This window comes from Molossus molossus, unplaced genomic scaffold, assembly GCF_014108415.1.
Source record: "Molossus molossus isolate mMolMol1 unplaced genomic scaffold, mMolMol1.p scaffold_m16_p_1, whole genome shotgun sequence".
Taxonomy (NCBI): Eukaryota; Metazoa; Chordata; class Mammalia; order Chiroptera; family Molossidae; genus Molossus; species Molossus molossus.
The window spans coordinates 248,257,369-248,283,330 of record NW_023425344.1 but is presented as its reverse complement, the minus strand read 5'-3'; the positions used below and the strand labels follow the sequence as shown (position 1 = coordinate 248,283,330).

Below are 25,962 nucleotides of genomic sequence, written 5' to 3'. Positions count from 1 at the left end.
CTGTACAATGAAGTGGTTGGGGCTGTTTTCCTCAGACAGGCTGAGTCCTGGGGCAGACGTACGGGTGACGTTTTCTGAGGCTTTTCCTGGGGCAGCGGGCGATGCGGGGCAGGAGCGGTCGTGTCCCAGAGGGCAGAGCTGGGACCCGGATCTCACTGAATTCAACATGGGGCCGACACGCGGACTCTGGGTGTTCAACTCAAAGACCAGGGGCCTGTCCTGCTTTGCTGCATATGCCTGCGTGCCTTAGGGAAGGCTCTCCTCAGCTCTGAGCCTCAGTTTCCCTATCTGTAAAGTGTCTGCTGGTGGGAAGGCTTTTCTGGCTGGGAATAGAGCAGATTACCCTGGGGAGCAGTGAATTCTGTTTCCAAGCTGTGGGAGCTGGGCTGGGTGACCCCAGGGGCCGTAAGGGGTGCTGGCCACAGTAGGCTCTGAGGGTCTTCCTGTTGGATGGGGGGGTTCAGTCTCTGTGTTCACTCTTTTTCCCACACCTGACTCAGGGATAGGTGGCTGGTTGTCACAGGATGCCCATGCACAGTTGTCCCCCCCCCCCCACTCGTGCCAGGACTGCTTTGCCCTGGGCTGAGGAGGCCCTGGACCATGGGCTGCCAGGACTCTGCAGGGAAGCTCGCCATAGTACTGGCCTGCCTTGTGGCTCTCGGGCTGCCCGTCTGCTGCCCAGGCAGCTCTCAGCGTAGGCCAGGCTGCAGTCCTCAGGTGCACCAGCCATGCCTTCCAAAGGAGAGAGAGGAAGAAGAGAGGAATGCCTGAGAAAGTGAAAATGAGGAACCCTGTGCCCCCACTCCCCCAAAACCTGGATTCTCCATTCAGAAAATGTCGGGGTTCTTCCAGGCTTCTGAGCTTTTGAATGTGCTGTTTCTTCTACAACCAATGCCCTCCTCCTTTTTAGCTGTTGAACTCCTACTCATCCTTCAAGGCCCAATGTGAAAGACCCTTCTTGCTGGACCCTAGTTACCCCTACCTGTGTCATGGCACGTTTCACCCTGAGTCATAATAGGCCTCTTCCTTGTCTGTGTCCCTGTGTCCCTGTATTTTCCTGAAGGCAGGGGTGGGGGCTGACTCCACCATGAGTTTGTCAGAGACACATCATCTGCCCTCTGCCTTATTGCGTTGAAGGAGTGGGTGGAGGAAGGAAAACTTACTGTGGTGATCTTCCTGAGCATCTTCTGTTTACTGGCACTGTCGCATCCATTAGATTCTACCCTCCCTCCCCCCTTGGGCCATAACACTGACTCGTCTTGGGGACATGAGCAGCAGGAACGGCCTCGGGGAAAACAGGGGCTCAGCCAGGGCGGGGCCTCTGGGACACAGGACGGCTCCCCTGTGCGAGCCAAGCAAGGAGGGCCGGTGAGGCCACCGGGATGTCCCCTGCACAACGTGGGGGCCAGGGACTCCAGCGGGCCGCGCGCTAATCGTTCCCTCTTCCCACGGAGGAAACCGGCTCCGGGGCCACCGCGACCCGCGCTGCAGGCCTGGGCGGCGGGGGAGCCCCGCGGCCTCCCCCCGACCGGAGGTGGCACCGCCTCTGGTCAGGCAGTCCCGGGGTGCACCTGGTCCCGCCCACGCAGTCCCCGCCCCGGAGTCCCCGCCCTGGAGCCCCGAACCTGTCTCGCGCGGCCGCGACCGGCGACAGGTGAAGCGAAGCCGAGCGCCGTGCCCTGTTCGTGCCGCGCTCCCGGCCCACCATGGGCAACAGCGCGGGGCACAGCGACTTCGAGTGGGTCTACACCGACCAGCCGCACACGCAGCGCCGGAAGGAGATGCTCGGTGAGCGCGGCCCGATGCCCAGCGGGCACCCCCTGCCCCTGCCCGGGAGGGTGGGCGCGCCGCGCCCGCAGCGTCCCGGGCCCGGGTCCCCCCGCCCGGTCTGAGCTCCCCTGCGTCTCTGCCTTGGTCTTGGGAACGCGGGGCCCCGTGAGCCGAGGGGCGCGTCTCCGCTGTCGCGTCCCCCCCGGGGACCCGCGCAAACCCGGGCTCCGAGGCGCGGCGCGCAGGCGTGGCCACGGGCACCGGCTGCGGGCGGGATGCGGGGCTCCGGGGTCCCGGCCGCCGCGAGGCCGCCAGGCCCACCCCGAACCGAGTGTAGAGAGAATGGGCGCCTCGAAGGAAGCAAACGCGGACCCAGAGCTACAACTGTTTAAAAACCAAAGACTAGGCAGAAGAATCCCGCCCACCCCGCCCCGTGGCTTCCAGCTGAATGCACGGTGGCCACCTCTCCGTTTGGTGTCCCGCGAGGTCATTTTTACCCGCATGGTCACCCGCCCTGCGGATTCGGTCTTTCCTGCCGGCCGCTTCATGGGGCGCAGGATTACGGGATGGGGGGCCCACACCTCCAAACAGCTTTCATCAGATGCCACCGACCTCGTCCCCACGGTGCGGGCGGCTTCCAGGGGGTGCGCAGCTCCTGCCTCCCTCCTCCACTGGGGTTGGCGAACTTTTCCTCTTTGCCAATCAGATTCAGGAAGCGATACTGTTTCATTGTGGGATCGATGTGCATTTGATGACTGGTTTTCATGTTTTACTGGCCAATGTAATTGCTGCTTCTCTTTTTCTTGGGTTGATCTCTTGCCTGTTGATTGTTAGAGCTCTTTGTATCGGCGGCTTTTAACCTCATGTCGTATACCTTGCAAGTCATTTTCTCCTTTATGCTTTGTCTTTTACCATCAGAGAAACTGTTTTCTTCATGCATTTGGATGGATCGGCTTTTTTTCTGTAGCGTTTGCCCTTTGCTGTCTCCCAGTCCCGCCCCAAGACTGTGGGAATATGCTTCCTGTGACTTTTTAAAATTTTTATTGATTTTGGAGCGAGATAAAGAGAGAGAGAAGCATTGATTTGTTGTTCTACTTGTTTATGTATTCATTGGTTGATTTCTTGTATGTGCCCTGACCTGGGATCAAACCCTCAACCTTGGCGTATCGGGATGATGCTCTAACCAACTGAGCTACCCGGCCAGGGCCATCCTGTTACTTTGAAACCTTCCAGACGCTGGATGCGTTGTGTGGTTAGTGCATGACTGTACCCTGCTCTAGCTGGGGGATCAGGGGCTGGAGCCCCCCGTGTTGGATTGTGACTTCGTGGTCTTTTCCTATGAGGTGAGCAATAACCCAGCATTGTGTGTGGTCTCCCTGCACTAGTGAACTTCCTGGGGCTGTCTGGGAGGGTCTTGGTGACCGTCGGGTCTTCCCTCCCACCAGCTCCCACCAGAGAGCAGGCTTCTTGGCTGCTGCCCGCTCAGCAGGTCCAAGGCAAGGCTGCATCTCCTTCACGTCCCCTGGCTCTCCCCCACCCTCCCCTTACAGGACTCACCGGGCACCTGCCCCAGGTGGAGAAGGCTGTGGGCACCTTCATCCTTGTCTGGCACAGTGGGTATGAGGAGGAAAGGAGATCTTAGATGGGAAGGTGCCCAATGGGGTACCCAGCACTCCAGGCCATGGAGAAGGTTCTCTCTAAAGAGAGAAGCCACGGGCCCTGGAACCAATCCTGGAGGCTTTCGGACAGAGTGACCGGGAAGGCTGGAAGACTTGGAGAGGGAGGTGACTTGGCCAGGACGGACCTGCACAAGCTCTCAAGGGCTGATTCTCTAGGGAGTCTTGATCATTTCCGTTTCCAATGGGTGCTGTGGATTCCTCCCTTTGCATCTAGTTTTGATCTAATGAACTTGGAATGTACCATTCTCCCTCCCTCCCTGGCATTTGCACAAGCTGTTGCCCTGCCTGCAAGTCCCCCCTCCCTGCTCTGCCCTGCTGGCTCTTGCTCAGTTCCACCTCCTGCAGGAAGCCCCCCTGGTTGCCCTCATGGACCCTGCCTGGGTGAGGGCGCTCCATGGCTTCAGCCCATCGGGGGCCTTATTTCTCTGGGGCAGTCTGCAGGGGTCTAGGGCATGACTGTGCAGTGATCTCTCGGCAAGGAACTCAACACACACTCATCAGCCCTGTGACCCCAGGCAAGTCAATAAACAGATGAGGAAATTGAGACTTGTGGACATTAACAGGGGCTCACAGTAGTACCTTCCTTATAGAGTCGTGCAGATGAAATGGAGGGAATGTTAGTGCTTAGGGTAAAAGTTACCCCTGTGACAACTGTTACCTCCTGTGGCCAGGCCCGTGTTCTCTCCAAGGACAGGGACCACCTGTGCCATTCTCAGCTGGAGAGAAATCTTATGTGCAACTGCTATAAGATTGTGCAGCGTCTTCTTTACAGAAGAGGCAGCAGCATGAGGCTCAGAGAGGGGAGGCGATTTGCTTAGGGCCACACAGCTTGGAAGTCACAGAGGCCAGGTTGGTGTTTAGGCAGACACCTGCTCAGGACATGTTCGGCCCCACCCAGGCATCTGCTGTGCCCATGCCAAGCCGCCAGGGCCAGTGGATGCTCAATACAAATCCCAATCTCAGAGCCGGGACCCAGAAGGTCCTGGCACAGAGCTGGCCGAGCGCCGTTCCGGCAGGACCAAAGTCCACCCGCAGCTCCTACCTGCCTGGGTGGGGACATGCTGCCCAGGCACAGTGTTCTAGAAGAAGTGGCTCCCAAGGCAGCCCCTCAGAGACATGTGTCCCAGGCCGGGGCTGAGGTTTTTCCTGTACTTTGAGGTCAGGAACTGAACCAGCAAGAGTCTGGTCCCATTGAGATCAGAATCCAAGCCAGGTGTGGCCGTGGATCTGTCCTTTCAAAAACAAACAGCTTTGTAATTTTGTTTTTGTTCCTTACTTACAAAAATAGGGCACACACATAGTAAAAATAATCAAAGGAAAACAAGGAAGTAAGACTGTTGGCACCGGTTGGATTGTTTACTTAGGAAAGAACTTGCGGGATCTCTCGGTGGCGAACGTGGACCCAGAACTGAACCTCTGGGCTCTCCGCTCTGCTCTCTGGGGCGTTCGCGGACTGTCCTCACGCAGCCACAGAGGTGCGGCTGCAGGGGAGAGCAGGTTGGTCCCATTCTCTCATGCCCCTGTCCCTGCAGCAGTCAGCACAGAGGCCCTGCCCTCCTCTGCCAGGCAGGCTGCAGGCGGTGCCCGCTGTGTCCACCCAGCTCCGAGGTTCCACAGAAGAGAGGGGAGTGCCTCCCTCCCCTCCTGCCCTGGGTAGCAGGACCGCCCCTTGAGCCAGCTAAGCTCTGTGATTGGTCAGTGGGCTGTGATGGGCACCGTGAGGCAGACAAGCAGCTCACCAGGGAAAGAGAGGGGACCTGGGATCTTAAGTTGGGTGAGGAGGCGGGGAGGGGTGCTGGGTGGTCCAGCCCACAGCAGTACAGACAATAGGTGATCCTTAAGGGGTTCCTCTGGGCCCTGGTTGACCTGTTTGTGTTCTCCCTGCTCAGATCCTCCAAGGGTCTCCCTTGCTAAAATCCCCGTCTCTGCCTTGACCCCTGACCCCTCTCTAGCCACTTTGTGGAATGCACCCCCTCTGCCCACTTCCTACTGCATGCTTCCGCCAATGCTGTCCCCTCTGTCTGCATTCTCCCCTACCGAACTCCATGTCCTACTGCATGCTTCCGCCAATGCTGTCCCCTCTGTCTGCATTCTTCCCCTACCGAACTCCATGTCCTACTGCATGCTTCCGCCAATGCTGTCCCCTCTGTCTGCATTCTCCCCTACCGAACTCCATGTCCTACTGCATGCTTCCGCCAATGCTGTCCCCTCTGTCTGCATTCTCCCCTACCGAACTCCATGTCCTACTGCATGCTTCCGCCAATGCTGTCCCCTCTGTCTGCATTCTCCCCTACCGAACTCCATGTCCTACTGCATGCTTCCGCCAATGCTGTCCCCTCTGTCTGCATTCTCCCCTACCGAACTCCATGTCCTACTGCATGCTTCCGCCAATGCTGTCCCCTCTGTCTGCATTCTCCCCTACCGAACTCCATGTCCTACTGCATGCTTCCGCCAATGCTGTCCCCTCTGTCTGCATTCTCCCCTACCGAACTCCTGTGCATCCTTCAGGTTTCAGCCGAAGTGTCCCTTTTCTCTGGAACATTCTCTAACCACACACACACAGACTCACTACATGCTGGTAAACACTAGACTGAGTCTCTGGAGGGAACAAGAGGCGGATCTATAACTATTTCCATCGTGGTCGATTTCAAGCGACCCAGAGGTGGGAAGGGAGGGCCTGCTGGCCTCGGCAGGTGTGACCGAAGGCCCACACCGTGCTCACCTCCGCCCCGAGGTCCTCCTCCTGCTCTCGGTCCTCCCGCATGGGCCCGGGCACTTTTACCTCGCGGCCTTTGCCCTGTCTTCCGTCCTACTTGCGGGGTGATTGCTTCAACTGCCAGGCTTCTCCGCTCACCTCTGCGCTTCTTGGAGGGCTCCGCCCCCCCCCCCCCTCCCGCCTGGCTGTCCCTCAGGCCTGGTGCAGCTCTGGTTTCCCAGAGAGCTTGAGAACAGGTATGTTCTTGGCGCCCGCCCAGGGCTGGCCAGGAGGGCAGGGGTGGCAACCCCGCGCCGAGTGCGAGGCTTCCTCCTGGGCAGCTGGATGGCAGGGAGACACCGGTTTTAGGTGGCATTTCTCAGCCGGCTAGTGAGGCTGAGTTCTTCCATTTCACTGCTCTCCTGTGAACGGCCTACTCTCGCCCTGGTCCCTTTTTTCCTTTTCTTTTTTGTTAATCCTCCCCGGAGGATATTTTTCCATTCATGTTTAGAGAGAGTGGAAGGGAAGGAGGGAGAGAAGAGAGACAGAAAGAGATTGATGGGTTACCTCCTGCACAGCCCTGAAACCCAGGTACGGGCCCTTCCCCCAGGAACTGAACCCGAGACCCTTCCATCCCTGGGCCGATGCTCTGACCACTGGCCAGGGCTCCACTGAGTTTTAGAGAGAGTGGAAGGGAGGACGGTGGGGAGAGAGAGGAACATCGATGTGAGAGAGACACATCGATTGGCTGCCTCCTGCACGATCCCAACTGGGGCTGGGGCTCGAACCTGCAACCCAGGTATGTAACCTTGACCAGGAATCGAACCCGTGACCCTTTGGGCTGAGGGCCGATGCTCTAACTGCTGAGCCACACCCACCAGGGCCCTTGGTTCCTTTTCCGTCAAAGTTGTCCTTTTTCTTGAATTGTGAGTCTCGTTTCTACGGCTTATGGTGGCCCTGTGTTTGTCAGAGGTAATAAGTCCCTTCTCTGGTCTGTCCTTTGTCTTTTTCCTTAAGTACTTTTCTCTGCCTTTCTTTTCTTTTGTGTGTGTGCCTCATAGACATACACACATTTTATGTACAGAAGGACCCTGAGAAGTTGTCACTTGTCTACTGTCACCCAGCGAGGTAGGGGTGGGACAGGACTCAACTCAGTGCTGCTCGGCCTGAGCCCGAACCTCAGCAGAGCCCCTGTCTGTCCTCGGGTCCCTGACCCATGACTCCGGCAGGTGCCAACTCACGTGTCCCCTCCCAGCCTCCATATTGGTGGGTGTGCTCTGTCCCCCACCTGGCCTGGCTTTATTCCATGTTCTTTAATTTGTACCAGCTTTTGTGAGGTATGATTTTCATACTGTGAAATTCACTCATTTTAAAGGCACAGTCCAGTCTGGCCGGTGTGGCTCAGTGGTTGAGCGTTGACCCATGCACCAAGAAGTCGCTGGTTCAATTCCCAGTTAGGGCACATGCCCGATCCCCAGTGGGGGGCATGCAGGAGGCGGCCAATCGATGTTCCCTCTCATCGATGTTTCTATCTCGCTCTCCCTCTCCCTTCCTCTCTCTCTGAAATCAATAAAGAAAAAAAATTAAAGGCAGAGGCCAATGGGTTTTAGTAATTCAACTTAGAGTATTTCTGTCACCTGAAAAAGATCCCTTATGACCACTTGCGGTCACTCCGCAACCCCACACCCATCATCTTAAGTTCAAATCTTTTTTTTTTGCCCTGGCCGGTTTGGCTCAGCGGTTGGAGAATCCACCTGCGATCTGGAGAGACCCGGGTTCGGTTCCCGCTAAGGGCATGTACCTCGGTTGCAGTTTGTCCCCGGCCCTGGTTGGTTGTGCGGGTGGCAGCCACTCGATGTGTCCCTTTCACATCGATGTTTCCCTCTCTCTCTCTTCCTCTCTCTCCCTCCCACTCTATCTGTACAAAAAATGGAAAAATGTCCTCGGGTGAGGATAAAAAAAAAAAATCTTTTTTTTTCAATATGTTTTTATTGATTTTTTAGAGAAAGAAACATCAACGTGAGAGCGAAACATCAATCGGCTGCCTCCTGCACACCCCCTACTGGGGATCGAGCCCAAAACCCGGGCCTGTGCCCTGACTGGGAATCAAACAGGACCTCTCAGTTCATGGGACGACGCTCAATCCACTGAGCCACGCCAGCCAGACAATCCAAATCTTTATTTTTTATTTTTTTTAATTGATTGGTTTTTGGAGGGGGGAGGGCCTGAAACCATTGCTCCACCCACCCATGCATTCATTGGTTGATTCCTGCGGGCACCCCAACTGGGACTAAACCCGAAACCCTGGCAGGAGGTGATGCTCCAACCAGCTGAGACATCCAGCCAGGGCTTAAATCCAAATTCTTTATCCTTCAAGTTTCCGCTGGAATATCACCAGACTGTGCGTCCTTCTCTTGGCATGCGCTGTCTGGGCACACCGTCCCGGCCCCGGCCCCACGCTGACTCAGCCAGGGAACCCCTCCCGGCTCTGATCTGGCGGCCTCAGACCTTCGGCAAATATTTGTCAGTGCACAAAGAGCAGGTTTGGCCAGAGGCCGGCAAGGAGGCGGAGAGCAGACTCCCGACGGCGCGTCGGGCCACTTTCCACACTGTCTGCGTGGAACCGGGTCCGCAGAGCACCTCCCACACGGAGCAGACGGGCCAGGCTTGGCTTTGGCTCCGAAACCGAAAAGGCGGGAGACTGAACGTGGGCGGCGGGTCACCAGGTGCTGGGCCCAGGCTGCCAGGGGCCGGTCAGGACGTGGGATGGGGAGGGCTCCGGTGCCTGTGTTAGGGGCTGTCCTCGGAGGTCAGGCTTCTCAGCCGGGTGGGGACAGGCAGGGGACTCAGCAGCTGGTGTGCAGGGGCAGGGGGGCTCAGAGGCAGGCCGCAGCAGGAGCTGACCCTGAGATGGACTGTTGGAGACTTGGGTGACGACAAGGACTCATCGTGGGAGGCTGGCGTGCAGTGGCGTTTGGTGTCCAGGCTGGCCAGTCCTAGACGGTGCCGGCCCGGTGTGGAAGGTCCAGGTGGAAGTGGAGACCAGGGGAGTGACCAGCCCAGACCACAGCTACGGTGGGAGGCCTGTGGCTGAGAGGAGGAGCCTGGCGCAGCCTTGGAACCGCCTGTTGCCTGCAGGGGGCGAGGGCCCAGCGGCCGCCCCGCCCAGCGGCCGTGCCTGCCACCTCCCACCTGCTTGGCTGGCCCAGCAGAGCGTGTGAGGAGAAGTTCTGGGAATAACCGGGCACGACAGTTGAGACCGTCCTGTGGGGTCAGTATAGTTCAGGCAGGCGTGTCCTCCTGCTCTCTGGGTCTTTATGACCAAGCCTGTCATGTATGTGAATGTATGTAACATGTAGATGCACACACCTGTTGGAGCCATGCTTCTCAGCATCTCGGCACCTACGCCTCGTCCGCCGTCCCCACCCCTCCGCGGCCACGTGCCCCCGAGCCCCAGGGCGGACCCCTATGTGCTCCCCGACCCAGGTGGTCAGAGTGGGCACCTTGGGGACGGACGGTGAGGAAGCAGCCCCAGAGAGGGACGGGGCCTTGCCTCAGGGCACACAGCCTTCGGCCTGAGCCGGGACCCCGAATCCTCGCCGGAGCCTTGCCCAGACTCAGCCCAGCGCCAGGAAACGGCTCCTCTGGGGCTGAGGCAGCACGTGGAGCCCTGGTTCCCGCGGTCCAGAGCGGCCGGTGGAAACGGGCAGGTCGTTCCTCTGGGCGGTGGGGTCGGCTCCCTTCTCTGGGGTGGGGGTGGACTCTCCTGGGCCGGCGGAGGCTGGCGGGGCAAGTGCGTGTCAGAGCCGGGCAGGCAGCCCCTGCTGATGTCTGCGTCCAGGCCTGGGTCCCGGCTGGTGTCCTGCAGGCCTGGACTTGGGGGTCCGGGGGTCGCGTCTAGGCTCCGCCGGCCGTGCCCTGCCTGGTCTGACCCTGTTCTGGCTCCCCTGGGTCTCAGACCTCCTTTCTGTGTCGTGCCTGGACAGTGTGACTTCCAGCAATGGCTGCTCCTCGTGGCCAGCTGCCCGGCTGCTTTGGACCCGACCTGGCAGCGGCTGGGACACATTTGCATGGGTGTGTTTGTCTGGTTCCAGGTGGCCGTCCAGGTGGCTCGGGCTCTTCCAGGCATGCAGAGCCCCAGCCTAGCTACTTCCGTCCTCTGGCTGCAGGCCTGAGTGGGCAGGGGCCCTGAGGTCAGCTGAGGTGCTGCAAGGGGCAGAGCCCGGCCCGGTGGGGCCAGCTCTTGGTGTCCAGCCAGGGCCCAGGCTTCCTCTGGGGGCTCCTGGGGGTGCAGTTCTCTTTTTGTCCTCAGTCATTCTACCTCTTTTGGGGCTCAGAGAGGGTGGAGCCCAGCAACTCCCCCCTCCCCGCTCATATCCCCTCCTACCCGCCTTCCCTGGGCCCCTAGAAGAGGCCCCTCCCATGGGGGCCGGCACCCCTGCCCTGGCGCCGTGCCCTCCCCCTGCTGCTGGCCAGCCCTGCCTCACCCGGGCTGTCTCAACCCTGGCCACCCCGAAAGGGCTCCTGCTGAAGCCCCCATGGTCTTGCCGAGGTCAGTGCCCGCCTGTCCCAGCTTCCTGTTCATCAGTCTCCTTGACCTCCTGCGGCTGACACCCCCAAGCCAATGGCCCAGTTACCCCAAATCCTGATGCACAGCGACCTCAGCCGCTGGTCTGTGTGGCTGGTGGTCCTCAGGGCCTCTCCCCGGCCGCTCTCCTCCCAGGGGGCGGGAAGCTGTGGGGTTGGAAAGGTTAGATGTTTGTCTCCTTGAGTGAGGATTGAGTTTCCTCCTGTAGGGCAGCAGGGGCTGGGGGGCTGGGGGGCTGGGGTGTGAGTCAGCAAGCTCCTGGCTGTTAGGGTGGCCCAGGGGAGCCCCATTCCTGGAGGGGCCTTCCTGGGGACTCCGCCTAAGGCTCCCGGCTGGTGTGAGTGTACCAGGCTCACGCGGAGCCCTCACGGGGTCTCGCCCCCATACTTTTAGCTGAGGCCCCGGGACCATGCCATAGGCCTCAGCACGTGCTCCGCATGGCCTCCCTGATGGCCCTGCTTGGCTGCCAGACCCGTGGGGGCTCCTGCTCCCTGCTCTGTGGTCGGGAAGATGCTCCCGGGCACAGGGAGGTGACCTGGGCCCCTTCTCGGTGGCCCCCGAGCTGCCCGGCGACCGCCTGCCTCACCATCGTCTGCATAGCTCGTGCTTCTAGCAGGATGGGGGGCCACTGACCCCCAGGCCGGGTGCGCGGGGCCTGTTCCCACAGCACGGCAAGCCCAGGGCCACGCTGGTCTCCATGAGCAGCACCCATGGCCCCTAAGGTCAGAAATGGGACGTTTTTACTCTCAGATTCGAAAACTGTATTTAACGACAACCGTCACAACAGCTCCCAGGGCTCGGGCCTTCACCGGGCTTCCGATAAGGAGCTGAGGCTGAGGAGGTGCGGTGGCTGGGCCTCTCCGTCACCCCGGGGAGGGCTGGAGACCAGGCCCGCTGCGCTGGAGCTGGGGTGCTGAGTCCTTGGGAACTACTGAGACAAGGAGGAAGGCGCACTAGGCCCCCCGAAGGTGGCAGGTAAAGAACCCCAGGGGTCTTCTCCTGTGCTCCCCCACAGGTAGGACTTATCATCTGTTTGGTGGATGGGACACCTGAGGCCCACTCTCCAAGGTCACGCTGGCAGCTCTGTCACAGCCCTTGCCTCTGAGGGGCACGGGAGTGGCCCGCATGCAGGCCCGGATCGCAGAGCCAGGCCCTGGTGCCTGCTGCCCCAGAACCTGGCACAGGTGTAGCCTGCCCTGCCCTCCTGCCCCAGGCGTGGCCTCCTTCCAAGGAGAAGCAGGGCAGGCCCGCCCTGTGGAGGCTGGTGGCCGGGATGGCTCCCAGGTGTGCCTTGGCAGAGGAGGGCCAGGGAGGCTGGTGCCCAGAGGCCACAGCTGGTGAGCGGGAGGCCAGGGGCCTGGCAGTCTGCAGTCCTGGCCCCACAGCAAGGTATGCAAAGGTTCAGGGACTTTGCGTGCAATTCCCTGGCACTGGGCTGTGGGCGAGGGCATTCCTGACGGCCAAGGTCGCCGTGCATCCTTCCTGCCCTGGCCGTCAGGAAGACATTTGTGTCCCCTGCTGGGTTCCCACCCCCAAACCCCTATCCCCCGCTGGAGGCACCCATCTTCCTGGGCAACACCTCCGAAGTGTCCCGTTCACTCCGACTCTTTTTGGGGCAGGATGAGCAGGGATGAGACCTGCCCCCTGCACCGCCTCCCAAGTGGGGCCGAGTTGTGCCGCACCCTGCAGGCCTGGATCTTTTGGTCTCTCTCGCCTCTCTGGTGGGATGATGCTGGGGCACACTGAGCTCCCGACAGGCCCTCTGGCCTTTGCTGGGCAGCCACGACCCAGGCAGCCACTGTGGGCCACGTGGGCAGGGGTGTGGGGGGGAGAGCAGTTAATAATCCTGGTGGTCCAACAGCATCGTCTCCACCACCTTCTGGTCCTCTAAACTTTTACGCATCTGTAACCCCTCTGCGGGTGGTACTCCGGTAGCCTGCGTGCCCTGCCTCCCCAGGCACATCTTAGAGCCTAGGATTAATCTGCGCCCCTGCTCCCCGCCCAGCCTGCGCTTCTCCGTGCCCACCCACCCTCCGCCAGTGACCATGTCTGTGCTTCAGACAGCGCTTTGGAGCAAGGTCACCTGCTCGGAGCAGGGACTTATTTATTTTTGATCCTCACCTGAGGACATTTTCCCATTTATCTTCAGATAGAGTGGGGGCGGGGGGAGAGAATCATCGACGTGAGAGAGACACATCGACTGCTTGCCTCCTGCATGACCCCGACCAGGGCCAAACTGAAACCAAGGTACGTGCCCTTGACCGGAATTGAACCCAAGACTCTTTGGTCCATGGGCCGACGCTCTAACCGCTGAGCCAAAGCGGCTAGCTGGGAATTTTTTTAAAAGACAAAAAAAATCGTGGTAAAAGATAAAGAACATAGAATTTGTCATTTTCACTATGTTTTTTATTTTTTTATTGATGAGAGAGAGAGAGAGGAGAGAGAAACATTGATTTGTTGTTCCACTTATTTATGCATTCACTGGTTGATTCTTTTTTTTTTTATCCTCACCCGAGGACATTTTTCCATTTTTGTTCAGATAGAGTGGGAGGGAGAGAGAGGAAGACAGAAAGAGAGAGAGAGAGAGAAACATCGACGTGAAAGGGACACATCGAGTGGCTGCCTCCCACATGACCCAACCAGGGCCGGGGACAAACTGCAACCGAGGCACGTGCCCTTAGCGGTAATCGAACCCGGGTCTCTCTGGACTGCAGGCCGACGCTCTAACCTCTGAGCCGAACCGGCCAGGGCAACTGGTTGATTCTTGTATGAGCCCTGACCAGGGATTGAACCCACAACCCTGCTGTATCGGGATGACAGCCTAACCAACTGAGCTACCTGGCCAGGGCTTCAGTTCTTTTAGATATGTATTTAGGAGTAGATTTGTTGGGTCATATAGCAATTTTGTGTTTAACTTTTTTGTGGGGGAGGAATCGTCAAATTATTTCCCACTGCAGCTGTACCATTTTGTAATCCTCCTAGTAACATACAAACAAGGGTTCCAATTTCTCTACGTCATCATCAACTTGTTATTTTCTTTGAATTTAGCCATCCTAGTGGGTGTGAAGTGATACCTCCCTGTGGTTTTGATTTGCATTCCCCTAGCGACTGATGATGTAGAGCATCTTCTCGCATGCTCATTGGTTAGTTGCACATCTTCAGGGAAATGTCTATTCACGTCCTTTGCCCATTTTTAAATTGGGTTGTCTGCCTTTTGTCGTTCAGTGGTAGGCGATCTTTACATACTGTGGATTCCAAACCCTTGTCCAGAGCTGGGGTTTGAACCCGCTCTGAATGCGGCTCCCTCCCAGCCTCTCAGGGACTACTGGGGTTTCTTACCTGTCCCTTTGCTTTCTCACTGTGCTGTGGTCACCAGGCTTGTGGAGCTGACTGGATGGTGTCGTTGGCTGGCTGCAGGGACAGCGCTCCCAGGATTACAGGGCTCAGGTCCCAGGCAGCCCTTTCCTGCAGGGGGAGGGTGGCCAGAGTGGGAGTGGGGGTCCTGGCTCTGCCCGCCCATGCCATCAGCCACCAGCCACTTGCAGGACGCACTGAGGGCTGCGTGGACCCCAAACCACTACCGCCAGATGAGGCAAAGGCAGCTGGCGCGTGGACAGTCGCCCGAGGGATTCTTTTGGCTTCCTGGGCAGATGGCCTGCGGTTCTAGGGTGTGGAAACCCTGATACCCCTCAGCACTTCCCAGCAGATGAAGGCTGTCCTGCTGTCTGGGGGTCAGGGCCGGTCAGAGGGGACAGGCACACTGTGTCCTCGCCATCTTACACCGGACACCAGAGCCCTCAGAGGTGGGAATGAACTCACAGACACGGAGCTCCAATTGTAAGCCTGGAGTTGGTCACACGGCAGCTCAGGCAGGAGTCTCCCCTCTGACGAGCAGAATCCCTCTGCCCATGTTGCTGTGTTTCTCTTTGCATACCCCCAGGGACAGGCAGCTCACCACCTCTGAAGCAGTCTGTTCTATTGTTGGGTGACTCTTGACACAAAGGGTGCTGTAGCCGGACACCCTGCTTTGTCTTTAGTCACTGGAGAGATGTAACTACATCTTGAAGGCTGGTGTCCCCCCGCCAGGAGGGGTCAGCAGGGCCAGACAGAAGGCATCTTCTCAAGAGGGAGGCTGGGGACATGCCCTCAGGGGCTGGCTGAGCCCTGGCATCACCTAAGACTCAGTCTTCTCATTTGTAGATGGGACACAGGGCTGGCAGGAGGGAGGAGGGGCCTTGGGGCTGAACTGAGTTGCCATATTCTTCTGGACCAAGCACAAAGGGGCAGCAACTTCCTGGGTCACTTGGAGGCAAGAGCTGGGCAGGACTTGGCTTAGGCCGGGCCAATTCCAGTTGGGGCCCAGTCTCTGCTGCAGTCCTGGGACCCTCTTCACGGGACAGTCTGGGAGGGTGAACCTGAGGCCTCACACTGCCCGCTGGGCAGGAGGGGTGGACCCTGCGTGGCCCGAGGGGGCCCTGGGAAAAGCCCTGCCCTGGACAGCCTGTTCCCTCTGTCCACCCCTGCACCTCGGTCCATCCCTGTCCCGGGATGTAGCACCAGCCTCACCTGCCTTCTGTCCGGCCCTGCTGACCCCTCCTGCCCACAGCTGGGAGGTTTCTAGAAGGCATGGCTGTCCTGATCAAGGGCACTCCCCCACCTCCCTCCGCCGGCCCCAGGGCCTGCTGCTTCTGGGCGGGGAAGGCCCTCCTGTGCTTGGCCAACTCCCACTCTCACTGTTTTTTCCTTTTCTGTCAAGCAAGTCCTGGGAAAGGACCAACACACTGCAACAAACGCCCACCATCCAAAATAAACGCACTCAGCCCTTGATCGCATTTCCCTCGGATCTGGTTGAAGAACTGAAACACTCCGTTCCTCTCCCCTGGCCACCAGCCCCTCCGAGGTTCCTGAGGGCTTGGGGCTTCCCGCCTCCCCTCGCAGTCCCCACCCCGTGTCCCGCGTGTGGTGCACCCGGCCGCCGGCCGCTCCGGCTCTGCAGCTCTTTGGAGTCCTGACATACGTTTCTGTGGCCTGTCGTGCCTCCTGCTCTTTGTTTAGGCTGGTGGCAAAGACCCCGACCCCCAGGTGGTGGGGAGGCAGGTCTGCCTGTCCCTGCGGCCCACAGGTCAGGCTGTTCCTAGACCCCCAAGCACAGGGCAGGGTCTTCGACCCACGCGGGCGAAGCCTCCTGTGTCAGTGCCGGGGCGTAGTGGGCGGTGAAAGGCGTCCGAGGGAAGCCGGGGGTGGGGGGAAATGGAATGAAGGGAGGGAGGAGGAAGGAGGGAGGACAGGCGTACAGTTGGGGCCCATGCAGCTGTGGCCCTCACCACCTTCTCTCCTGGTCCTACCTGCAGCCAAGTACCCAGCCATCAAGGCCCTGATGCGGCCGGACCCTCACCTCAAGTGGACGGTGCTGGGCCTGGTGCTGGTGCAGCTGCTGGCCTGCTGGCTGGTGCGGGGGCTGGCCTGGCGCTGGCTGCTCTTCTGGGCCTACGCCTTCGGCGGCTGCGTGAACCACTCGCTGGTTCTGGCCATCCACGACATCTCGCACAACGCCGCCTTCGGCACGGGCCGCGTGGCCCACAACCGCTGGTTCGCCGTCTTCGCCAACCTGCCGGTGGGCGTGCCCTATGCCGCCTCCTTCAAGAAGTACCACGTGGACCACCACCGCTACCTGGGCGGCGACGGGCTGGACGTGGACCTGCCCTCGCGCCTGGAGGGCTGGCTCTTCTGCACACCGGCTCGCAAGCTGCTCTGGCTGGTGCTGCAGCCCCTGTTCTACTCCCTGCGGCCGCTCTGCGTGCACCCCAAGGCCCTGACCCGCATGGAGGTGTTCAACACCCTGGTCCAGCTGGCGGCCGACATGACCCTCTTCGCCCTCTGGGGGCTCAAGCCCGTGGTCTACCTGCTGGCTGGCTCCCTGCTGGGCCTGGGGCTGCACCCCATCTCCGGCCACTTTGTGGCTGAGCACTACATGTTCCTCAAGGGCCACGAGACCTACTCCTATTACGGGCCCCTCAACTGGATCACCTTCAACGTGGGTTACCACATGGAGCACCACGACTTCCCCAGCATCCCGGGCTGCAACCTGCCCCTGGTAGGTGGCCACATGGCCAGCGATGCAGTGGTGAGGGGCGCAGGCGTCTGAGGAGGTGTGGCGGGGAGCCCTGAGGCCATGCTCTGACCTTTCCTCTCGTGCTGATCACGGGGTGGCCGGTTTCCGCTGTGGTCCCGGGCAGAGGGGGAGGCCGCACGGCAGGCGAGTGCCTGGCTGGAGAACAGGAAGGCGGATCCAGGCGGGGCAGGGGCTCCGAGGGCATTGACAGTTCGGACCAGGGTGACGGAAACCTGTTTGAGCCCAGCTATGACAAGTCCTGGCTGTGTGCCCTTGGGTAACCTGCTGCCCTCTCTGTGCCCCTCCTGGCTCCCTGTCCCTGCTCATTTCTGGGCACTGCCGGTGACTCCCTAGGGGCCCCACATGGCAGAGGGAGCAGGGTGGGCTTTGTAACCCGAGGGGTTTGGCCCGCGTTGGCGCAGGGTGGAAGCCCGGAGGCCTGCAGATGGGGAATTTCCAGAGGAGGAGAGAGCGGAGGAGGAGTTTGGTCTGGTGTGGGCGGCTGAGCTCAGGTGTGGGGGCAGGGGCAGCGGGGTGTTCCGTGTGGGCGTGGGCGTGCACATGCCTTTGGGTGCTTGCATGTGTGCCTGCGTGTGCCCGGTCTGTACACGGCTTGTGCATGTGCTTATGTGTGCTTGTCTGCGGCACAGGTGTTGGTGCCCTGGCCCGTGTACGAGTCCCACAGCCTGTATGCAGCCCCTCCCCCTCCCCCCTCCCTCGCAGGCCCTCCCCTCCTGGTCCTGCTGAAGGTGCTGAGGTCCTGCTCTGTGCAGGACACCACCTCATTTAGGCCTCGCAAGCCGACTTGGCAGGCGCCTTCCTCACCATTATCCCGTCGCTGATAAGGCAGAGGCCCGAGAGGGGCGGGGCCTGCCACAGGAAGCAGCGGAGCCAGAACCTGGACCCAAGTTGGTCACGAAAGCGGCTGTACTTCTGAGCACAGCGAACGGCTCCCTGCTCGGCCCACGGAGGCCACATCTGCCCGAGCCCATCTTCAGCTGTGTCGCAGGCCCCATGCACCAGCGTGTCCTCCACGGGGAGTGCAGGGCCTCCCGGCGCTAGGACAGCAGGGAGGTGGAGGTGCTGAGGCAGGTGCTGAGGCCGGAGCACTTCCTGGAGGAGGCAGCTGGGGGCGTCCTGTGAAGATGGGGGCAGGGAGCTGGGGGGACAGGGTGCATGACAGGCCTTTGGGAAGTGGCAGTATCAAGACTGGGAGGGCCAAGGGTGGGGCGTGGTGGGAGCCAAGGCCAGATGGCAGGCAGCCGGGGAGGGCAGTGGGGGAGGAGCACAGGTGATCGTGGCTTTGCAGGACTCAGGCCAGCTGCGCCTCGGAACTGGGCAGGTGCTGGAGGGAGAGACCCAGCCCTCCCAGGCTCCTGGATGAAACTCCAGCATGGGCCCCAGGGACACAGGATGCATTTGGACAGGGCAGGGGGCAGAGACTGTGCCCTGGGTAATGGCCAGCACCAGCCAGCCTCCTGCCTGTCTGAGCTGGACTAGGGTACCCTGGGGATGACAGGTGTGTCTGTGCACATGCTCGTGTGTGCCTGTACATGCTCTGTGCGTGTGTGTGAGGCCCGTCTGTGCCAGGTGCAGCCGCTGACCCGCCCCCCCCGCAGGTGCGGAAGATCGCCCCCGAGTACTACGACCACCTGCCGCAGCACCACTCCTGGGTGAAGGTGCTCTGGGACTTCGTGTTCGAGGACTCCCTGGGGCCCTACGCCAGGATGAAGCGAGTGTGCAAGCTGGCCGAGAACCCCCTGTGAGCTGCCCTGCTGGCACCGTGTGCACGGACCCTGTGGTGCCCCTCTAGGCCTCGCCCGCCCTGCCCCGCAGAGCTGATTGTCCCCATCCCCTCCCTGGAGCCCTGGGCTGCTGGCCCCCAGGTCCTGATGCCGTGCGGGGGACAGCAGGCACAGGCTCGGGCCTGGAGAGGGGGTCTGCATGTGGACTGCTGCTGACCTCAGACCAGGCCCCCTCTCTGGCCTCACGGGCGCCCCGCCGCGTGCTCTGTGCCGTCTGCGGGGCTGCTTTCCCAGGGTTCCCATGCCCTGAATTAAACCAGCGTGTTTCCACACCCACGTGTGCTTGTGAGGAGGTGGTCTCGGCTCCAGCAGCCCCTGTGGCGGTTCCCAAGTCATACCCCACCTGCTCCCACACTTGGGGGCTTAGGCAACATTTGCTGAAGGCCTGCCTTTGCGGGGGCAGCCTCAGGGGTGTGGGCAGCAGAAGGCCCCACATGCCTGGAGAGTCCATGTGGCCCCCAGCCCCCGTCCTCTCCACCCCGCTGAGCGCTGCAGCGGTCACCTCCCCTGGTCCACCTTGCCGTGCCTGCCACCTGCCCCCAGGCCTGCCTTGCGTCCTCACCCCCATGGGAGACCTTCCCCGAGCCCGAGAGGGTTCCGGCTTGACACTGTGGGGTCTGTCTCCCCCACCAGCTGAGACGTTGGACTAGAGATTCTCTTAGAACAGGGGCCACAGGACAGATACACGGGGGCTGGACAGACGGAACCACAGGTCAGAGGGAGGTGGCTGGTGTCTCGGTGAAGGGGATGGCTCTGTCCTGACTGGTGGGGGCTGATGGCATCCTCTCGTCAGCCCCCGGGCTCCCCGCCCCCAGGCCTGAGACTGCAGGGCCCTGGCCCTGGGGGGGGGGGGGAGAGAAAGCAGGTAACGCCGCCCTGCACGGGGCCAGCCAGGGCGGACCGCCCAGCGCGCAGAACTACCCCTTCCTGCCCTTTAGGTTTGTTGAGGACACTCAAGGGGACGGAGTGTGTCCAGAGCCTGGCCAGGAACAGCGATCCCTTCGACATCAGCCAGACTGGGCCCTGCCTGTCCCTTGGCCCGGAGAGGACGGCTGGGTCGGGGGCTAGGCTGCAGTGTCCGAGGGGCCCGAGGGTCAGCGGCTTTCAGGGTCTGCCCTCGCTCGGCTGCGGACTGGCAGGTCCTGGGGGCGTCCCTCGGGCCCAGAGAGGCCGAGCCCAGGGCAGTGCCCGTCTGTGCTGTGGTGGGCCGAGCAGGTGCGTCCTCCCAGCCCTGCTGGTCAGAATGCACACGGACTCTCTTATGTTCCAGGCAAGGGTGCCACTCAGGGCCACCTCCCACGCCCTGTGGGGTGGCTCCCGTGGCCTCCCCAAAGCCCTGTGGGATGAACCTGAGCTGCCCGCTCACCCTCCTGTCCTTCCCATGTCTGAATTCAGCCCAGCGACCCTCAAGGCCCCCACTTTGCTCCTACTACTCCTGGTCACCACTGTCGTGGGTCCCTCCCCGAAAGGGGGTGTCCCAGCCAGGAGCGACCAAGAGCCGGCGTGAGAGAGTGAGCAGGAGCCAGCATGTGGACAGTGAGCGTTTATTACCACGTGGACAGATGCCGCGGTGCGTGGACAGACTGCACACCACCATGTGGGGAGCTGCGCCCGGGTGCCAAGTGTCACCCAGGAGGGACTTGGAACCATCTAATGAAGCGTGTGATTTGGGGGTATCTTCTCTATAAACCAAAAGAAATGTACACTTAAATAGACAAATATAAAATACAAAACAGGCGAGTAGACCTGGTGTTCTGTGTCAGGTAGAATCTAAAAAATCCAGGAATTGAGCTTCTCCCTCCTTTTAATATTTTCTCCCAGGTTAAGACTCAGTGGAGCACAGCCCAGCATCAGTGTGTGGCTGGGGCCCTGGGCCCGCTGCGCTGTCGCCGTCCCCCGCCGTTCCCCGCTGTCCCCCGCCGTCCCCGGGGCCAGGCTCGGGCAGCAGGCCTGCGCCCTACGAGGTGCTGATTCCACTCAGCTCCTGCCTGATGGCTGAGGACAGGACAGGGCGGGGAGGCTCAGGTGTGGCGGGGACCAGCCCTCCTTCCTCCTCCACAGGCCCTGTCCCCACGCTCTGGGTGAGGTCGTCCCAGGGCCCCAGAGGTCAGAGCACAGGAGATGGAGCTGAGCAGAGGCACAGCCTTCGGGTCCTGGGTTTCACCTCCAAGTCCCCAGCTGGCCGTCCCCGGGAGAGGGCCCACGGGGAGAGGGATCTGTGCAAAGTCTGGGAGCTGGGGGTGGGGGGGGCTGGCAGGCACCAGGAGCCCTGGACAGGCCTGGACAGGCCGCCCCTCCCCCACTCCCTGGCCGGGCTCTCCCAGGCTTCTGCTTCCTGTCCCCGCCCGGAGGATCCCCCCAAATCTGGGCCTTTCCCTGGACTGGGCCTGGAGCCAAAGGCCAGAGGAAAAGTTCGACAAGGGTTGGACGCTCATTGAGGGACAAGGAGCTGCTCCTCAGAGCCCAGCATCGCCCACATCTCCCCAGGGCCCGGCTTCCGCCAGGGGAGCCCTTGGCCCACCACACCCCCCTGCCTCCACCTGCCGCCCCTCCCCCTCCGCACACAGCTGCTTCCAGGCCCCGCAACCCCGGCAGCCCCTCCTGGGGGTCACCCAGCAATAAAGCCGAATTAATAGTTGGCTTCTGTCTCCAGCTGTCTCGCCCTCTTCATTCATTAACTCCTTATCTGTCCAGCTCAGGCCTGCCGGCGGACTGGACAGACAGGAACCCAGTGTTCTCTGCGGGGGACCAGGGCGGGGTGTGGCTCGGTAACCAGCTCTGGACAGGGGTCTGGGTCTGTGGGTGCCCAGCAGGCTCCCAGTCTAGCCGCCTCTCCAGAGTCAGGGCTGCCGCCTGCCACCCCGGTGTGATTTCACCCCTCTGGGGGGCAGGAGGAGCCTCACTGCTCTGCCGGGTGGAGCCAGCTGCACCCAAGGCTCCGCCGGAAGCGGACTGCCGGGGTTCAGGTGACAAGGCCCTGCCCCCTGCCCCCCAGCCTAGGGCCCAGCAGGCTGTGGACTGGGTCAGGCCTGTCCAGTGCTTCCGGGGCTTCCTGGCTCCTCAGCCCCCAGAAGGGCAGCAGAGTAAACAGTCAGCTGAGTCCACGGACGAGACAGCAGAGCCGGCGGCTGCCCCGGCTCGGACGCACCCGCCACCCCCTGCGCCCAGGCCTTCACAGCGAGGCCTGTGGACCGAGCAAGACCTTGACACGCCTGAGCCTCAGCTTGCTCGGCCGAGAGTGGGGAGGTGCTGAGGTGCTGTGGGCTGGGAGGGAGCCTCCCCAGCACAGAACCACAGGCCTCCTGGGCGCTGGGGCCCTTCCCCCCCGGCCTGGGGCCCCACTCACCGTCGATGATCTCCTCCTTCACTTTGTGCAGCTCTCGGACCACCTCCTCCAGGATCTCCTGTGGGGGCAGGGCCTCGGTGGGGTCAGGAAGGCTGGCCATGCTGGGGTGGTGTCTGAGGGGCGGGGGCACCCTGCGCCTCCCTCCAGAGCCAGGGCCCCAGTGGGGAAAGCTAGAGTGTGGCAGGGGATGGGGCCCCCTGGTGGCACCTCTGGAGGGCCAGAGGGCAGAGGGACACTGAGTCCTGGTGGGCAGGGGCTGAGGACAAACTGCGACTTCCCTCCCCTGCGGGCCCCGACTTTTGCAGCAGCAAGGGCCCCACTGGGGCTGTCTGCCCACGCGCATCCGGGACAGCCCCAGCCCTGGCCCCTGCATGGCCTCTTGGGAAGGACACGCACCTGTTTCATCCGGTCCAAGTCGAAGGCATCCAGGGCCACGTCACTCACACTTCCTGCCGGCTTCATCCTGGGGGGGGACAGTGGGTGTGGAAAGGGGGTCGGGTCCCGCAGGGCCGGGGGCTGCGTGTGAGAGGGGCCCAGGCTCACCGGAGCCTCCTGCTCAGGGGCCGCCCTGCAGGTGAGCATTGCCTGCTTCCCTGTCCCCAAAGTGCCTCTGCTTTGACCTCTGGCTGCCCTCTAGCCACGCAGAAGGGTTCTAACGCCCCTCTCCAGGATCTCGGGGATGGTGACCACATTTCCCAACCGGAGGCCAGGACTCAGGCTCCGACAGAGCAGGTTTGGTGGGAGAGCTCACACGGACGTGATGACACAAGCAGGCGGGCCGGAGCCTCACGGGCACACAGGGCCCCGCAAGGAGAGCGCACGGCCGCCCTCAGCGCGGGGTCTAGGTCCGGGCCAGGAGGCGGAGGAAAGCCGGCGACGACGCCTCGGGCACGAAGCAGAATCACTCTGAACAGCGAGCACTCCTGAAGGCCTGGCTTCTGTGGCCCCGGCTGCGTGTGGCTTTGCTCTTCTGAGCTACGGTTTTGGTTTCTTGGACTGTGCGTCTTTGGGAGGTTTCTGGACTGAAGCTATAGCTGGTTTGGAATTTAATGTCTTCCACACGACACTTCCCTGGAAAATCTAGGCAAAAAGCTTGTCTAAAGACTTGGCCTTTTCCAACTGACCATGGCGTACTTCCTGGGCCGGGTCTACCCCCATGTGGAGAGAAAGGCTGGCGAGGCCGGTGGGCGTGACAGCAGGTGGCACCCCGTGACGGGACAGATGAGGGCGGGTGGTGACATCGAGGACTGGGGCTGTCCACAGTGAGGGAGAGTGAGCACGAAACTACGGGGCTGCTGCAGCCACTTGGAGGCTCCTCTGCAAAGGAAGACCGGGCAGCGGTCCCAGCCAGGGCTTTCTCCCTGCGCCACGCCCACAGCAGCGTTAGCTCAGTCGGCGAGAACGGGAGCCACCTAAGTGTCCACTGACAGACTTGGGTGAAGAAGGCGTGGGAGCCCTCCGCGGGTAGAGCGTAGGCCTGTGGACCAATAAGTTGCAGGTTCGGTTCCCGCTAAGGGCACCTACCTCGGTTGCTATTCATCCCCGGCCCTGGTCGGGGTCGTGTGGGAGGCAGCCACTTGATGTGTCCCTTTCATGTCGATGTTTCTCTCTTCCTCTCTCCCTCCCACTCTATCTGAACAAAAATGGAAAAATGTCCTCGGGTGAGGATAAAAGCAAAAACAAAAAGCAAACAAAAGAGAAGACACAGGACATACATACGATGGAAATCACTCAGCCGTGAGACAGAAGGAAATCTTGCTATTGGTGGCACCGTGGACGGACCACACGTGGATAAGCCCGGCAGAGAGACAAACACTGGACGATCTCACTTCTATGTGGACTCTGAACATCCAGACGAGGCGTGTGGAAACCAGAACTGAATGGTGCCCTCGGGGCTGGGCGGGGAGGAAGGGGAGGTCCGGCTCACACTGCTGGGAGATGGGCGTGTCCCAGGGTGTGATGCACAGCACGTGGCTTCAAGTCCCGAGAAAGCAGATCCCAGAAGTCCTCACCACACACGGGAAAGGGACTGGGGGAGGCTGCTGACTCCCGACTGCAGTCACCGCAGCCGTGTGGACGGGTCAGTGGCCACGCTGCACGCGCCCGGTGTGCACAAGGGGAGACACAGTCACATCCCAGCAACCTGGGAACCCCCTGGACGCCACATGACATTTCATTGGTCAGTGCACTGAATGGAATTGAGATGAATGAACAAACAAGATGCTCCCACACCCCTCCCAGATGAGCTCCAGAGAGAGGCCCAACCCGGTCCCGATCGCGTTTGGAAGAGCCTGAGACCCCAGGGCCATCACACTCATCCTGTGGGTTCGAGTCCCTGTTCCACGGCACTTTTCCAGGTCACTGGGGCCAACCGCCTCCTCTCTGTGCCTGTTCTTCCCACATGCACACCTGACTGTGCCTGGACGAGACAGTGCGGGCTCCGGGGGGACCGTGCTGCTAGGGGACAGACCTGTCTCGGAGCCACAGCGCCCCTTCCGAGCGGGGCGCCCAGCCCCCGCCTCCTCCCGCCCCTCCACCCAGCTCCCTTCGCAGCCAGCTGGGCCTCCCCAGAGCTGACCCGGCTCGGCACCCTGTGCCTGGAGCTCGGGGTTGGGCCCACACACAGACCAAGTCCAAACGCTCACCTCGAGACTCCTTCCCGCCCTCTAACCCCCTCCTGCGCCCTTCCCGCTTCGCAGCCACAGGGCCTCAGTACCTCCACGCCTCCAGATTGGCAGGCTGTCCCCACGATCTCAGGGCCACCCACATGCCACCTCTGAGAGAGGCCTGCCCAGCCCACTCGCTAAAGCACCTGTCCCCAGGGCTGTCTCCATGCGACACCGGTCAGAACCCACAGCTACAGGCCTTCCCGACAGAGATGAGCTCCTTGCGAGCAGGGACGTGCAGGGCCCAGCCCAGACTGGAGACCACAGGCCTGGACAGATCCTGGCTGCCCGTGGGATGGCCCTCCCTGCTCGCGAGTCTGGCACTGCCCCTCCCGCCAGGCCAGGGTGCTCTGCTCAGGGAGACAGACGCCACCTGCTGTGGTAGGAGCGGTTCCCAGCTCCTGGCGGACGATGGAGACAGTCCTTACGGCGGGTTCGGAGGCCTGCAGTTACTATGGGTTGTCTGCCTCTGACTTTTGGGGTGACCTCAGTTTCAAATACCCTGTGCTGTTACACACCAGCTTTCGGTTGGGAAATACGGTCAGCATCCCCCGGGAACCCGGCAGCGCGCTGCGTGCCGAGGCGGGAGGTGGCGGGGCGGTCAGTCCCTGCGCGGCTGGGCTGTGGGCGCAGCTCCTGTCCCCGGGACCACGCCTGCCCTGTGAGGCCGAGGCCGACAGACCCCTTCACGGGTGGGGGTGGGGCCTGGAGAGGGAGCCCGGCGCTGGGGCTCGGCCTCCTGGAGCAGGTCACCCCTGGCCTGTCTCCCTCGAGAGGAGGGGAGAAGCAGCCCCCGCCCGACCTGGCCCGGGTCCGAGAAGAGCAGACCGCCCTTGCCCAGAGGATGGTTAGACGACAAGCCGTGGGACGGGGTCCGGGGTTGGTCACGGGCAGGGACACAGGAGCCCGGGATGGGCTGTCGGTACCTAGGGTGAGGCTGTGACTGAACGGGGCTCTTAGCTTCGGGGCTCTTGGCCACGGACGGGGTTCTACGGCAGGGGAACGAACAGACAGTGAATGGGCGCGGCCGCCGCACCCCCACCGCCACGCCCGGCCACCCCGGCCGCTCACCTGGACAGCAGCGAGGACACGGGCTTCTCCACGGAGTTGCTCCGCTCCCAGGGCTTCCGGCCGGCCTCTGTCAAGTCACGCAGGTCACGGGCGGGGCCTCGGGGCAGAGGGCTCCCAGGCCCCGCCCAACAGCCCTGACAGGAGGCCCCCCAGCGCCCCCTCAGGAAGCTATGCTCTGCCCGGCTTCTCGCAGCCCCCTTGGGCCCAGGCAGCTCTCGCAGGGCCGTGGA

General features: G+C 61.5%; 2 protein-coding genes across 6 annotated transcripts in view; one reads left to right on the top strand and one right to left on the bottom strand.

Moving 5' to 3' along the window:
* The first annotated feature begins 1,669 nt into the window (after positions 1 to 1,669).
* DEGS2 (delta 4-desaturase, sphingolipid 2) lies at positions 1,670 to 18,627 on the top strand. The gene is made up of 3 exons (XM_036253055.1): positions 1,670 to 1,788; positions 16,084 to 16,826; positions 18,464 to 18,627. The coding sequence occupies exons 1-3, from the start codon at positions 1,707 to 1,709 to the stop codon at positions 18,608 to 18,610; spliced, it is 972 nt and encodes a 323-aa protein (XP_036108948.1). The 5' UTR covers positions 1,670 to 1,706; the 3' UTR covers positions 18,611 to 18,627.
* Positions 18,628 to 19,907: 1,280 nt separating this feature from the next.
* Positions 19,908 to 25,962, bottom strand: part of EVL (Enah/Vasp-like) — an 87,165-nt gene continuing 81,110 nt past the window's right edge. For 3 of the 5 annotated variants that reach the window (XM_036253031.1, XM_036253023.1, XM_036253040.1), the window contains exons 10-14: positions 25,733 to 25,799; positions 25,588 to 25,650; positions 22,392 to 22,458; positions 21,996 to 22,053; positions 19,908 to 20,644 (exon numbers count right to left, since the gene is read on the bottom strand). In XM_036253031.1, coding sequence (XP_036108924.1) covers positions 20,607 to 20,644; positions 21,996 to 22,053; positions 22,392 to 22,458; positions 25,588 to 25,650; positions 25,733 to 25,799 — 293 coding nt within the window. In that variant the 3' untranslated portion in view covers positions 19,908 to 20,606. The remainder of the gene's footprint in view (positions 20,645 to 21,995; positions 22,054 to 22,391; positions 22,459 to 25,587; positions 25,651 to 25,732; positions 25,800 to 25,962) is intronic. The other 2 variants (XM_036253015.1, XM_036253045.1) reach the window with 2 other exon arrangements.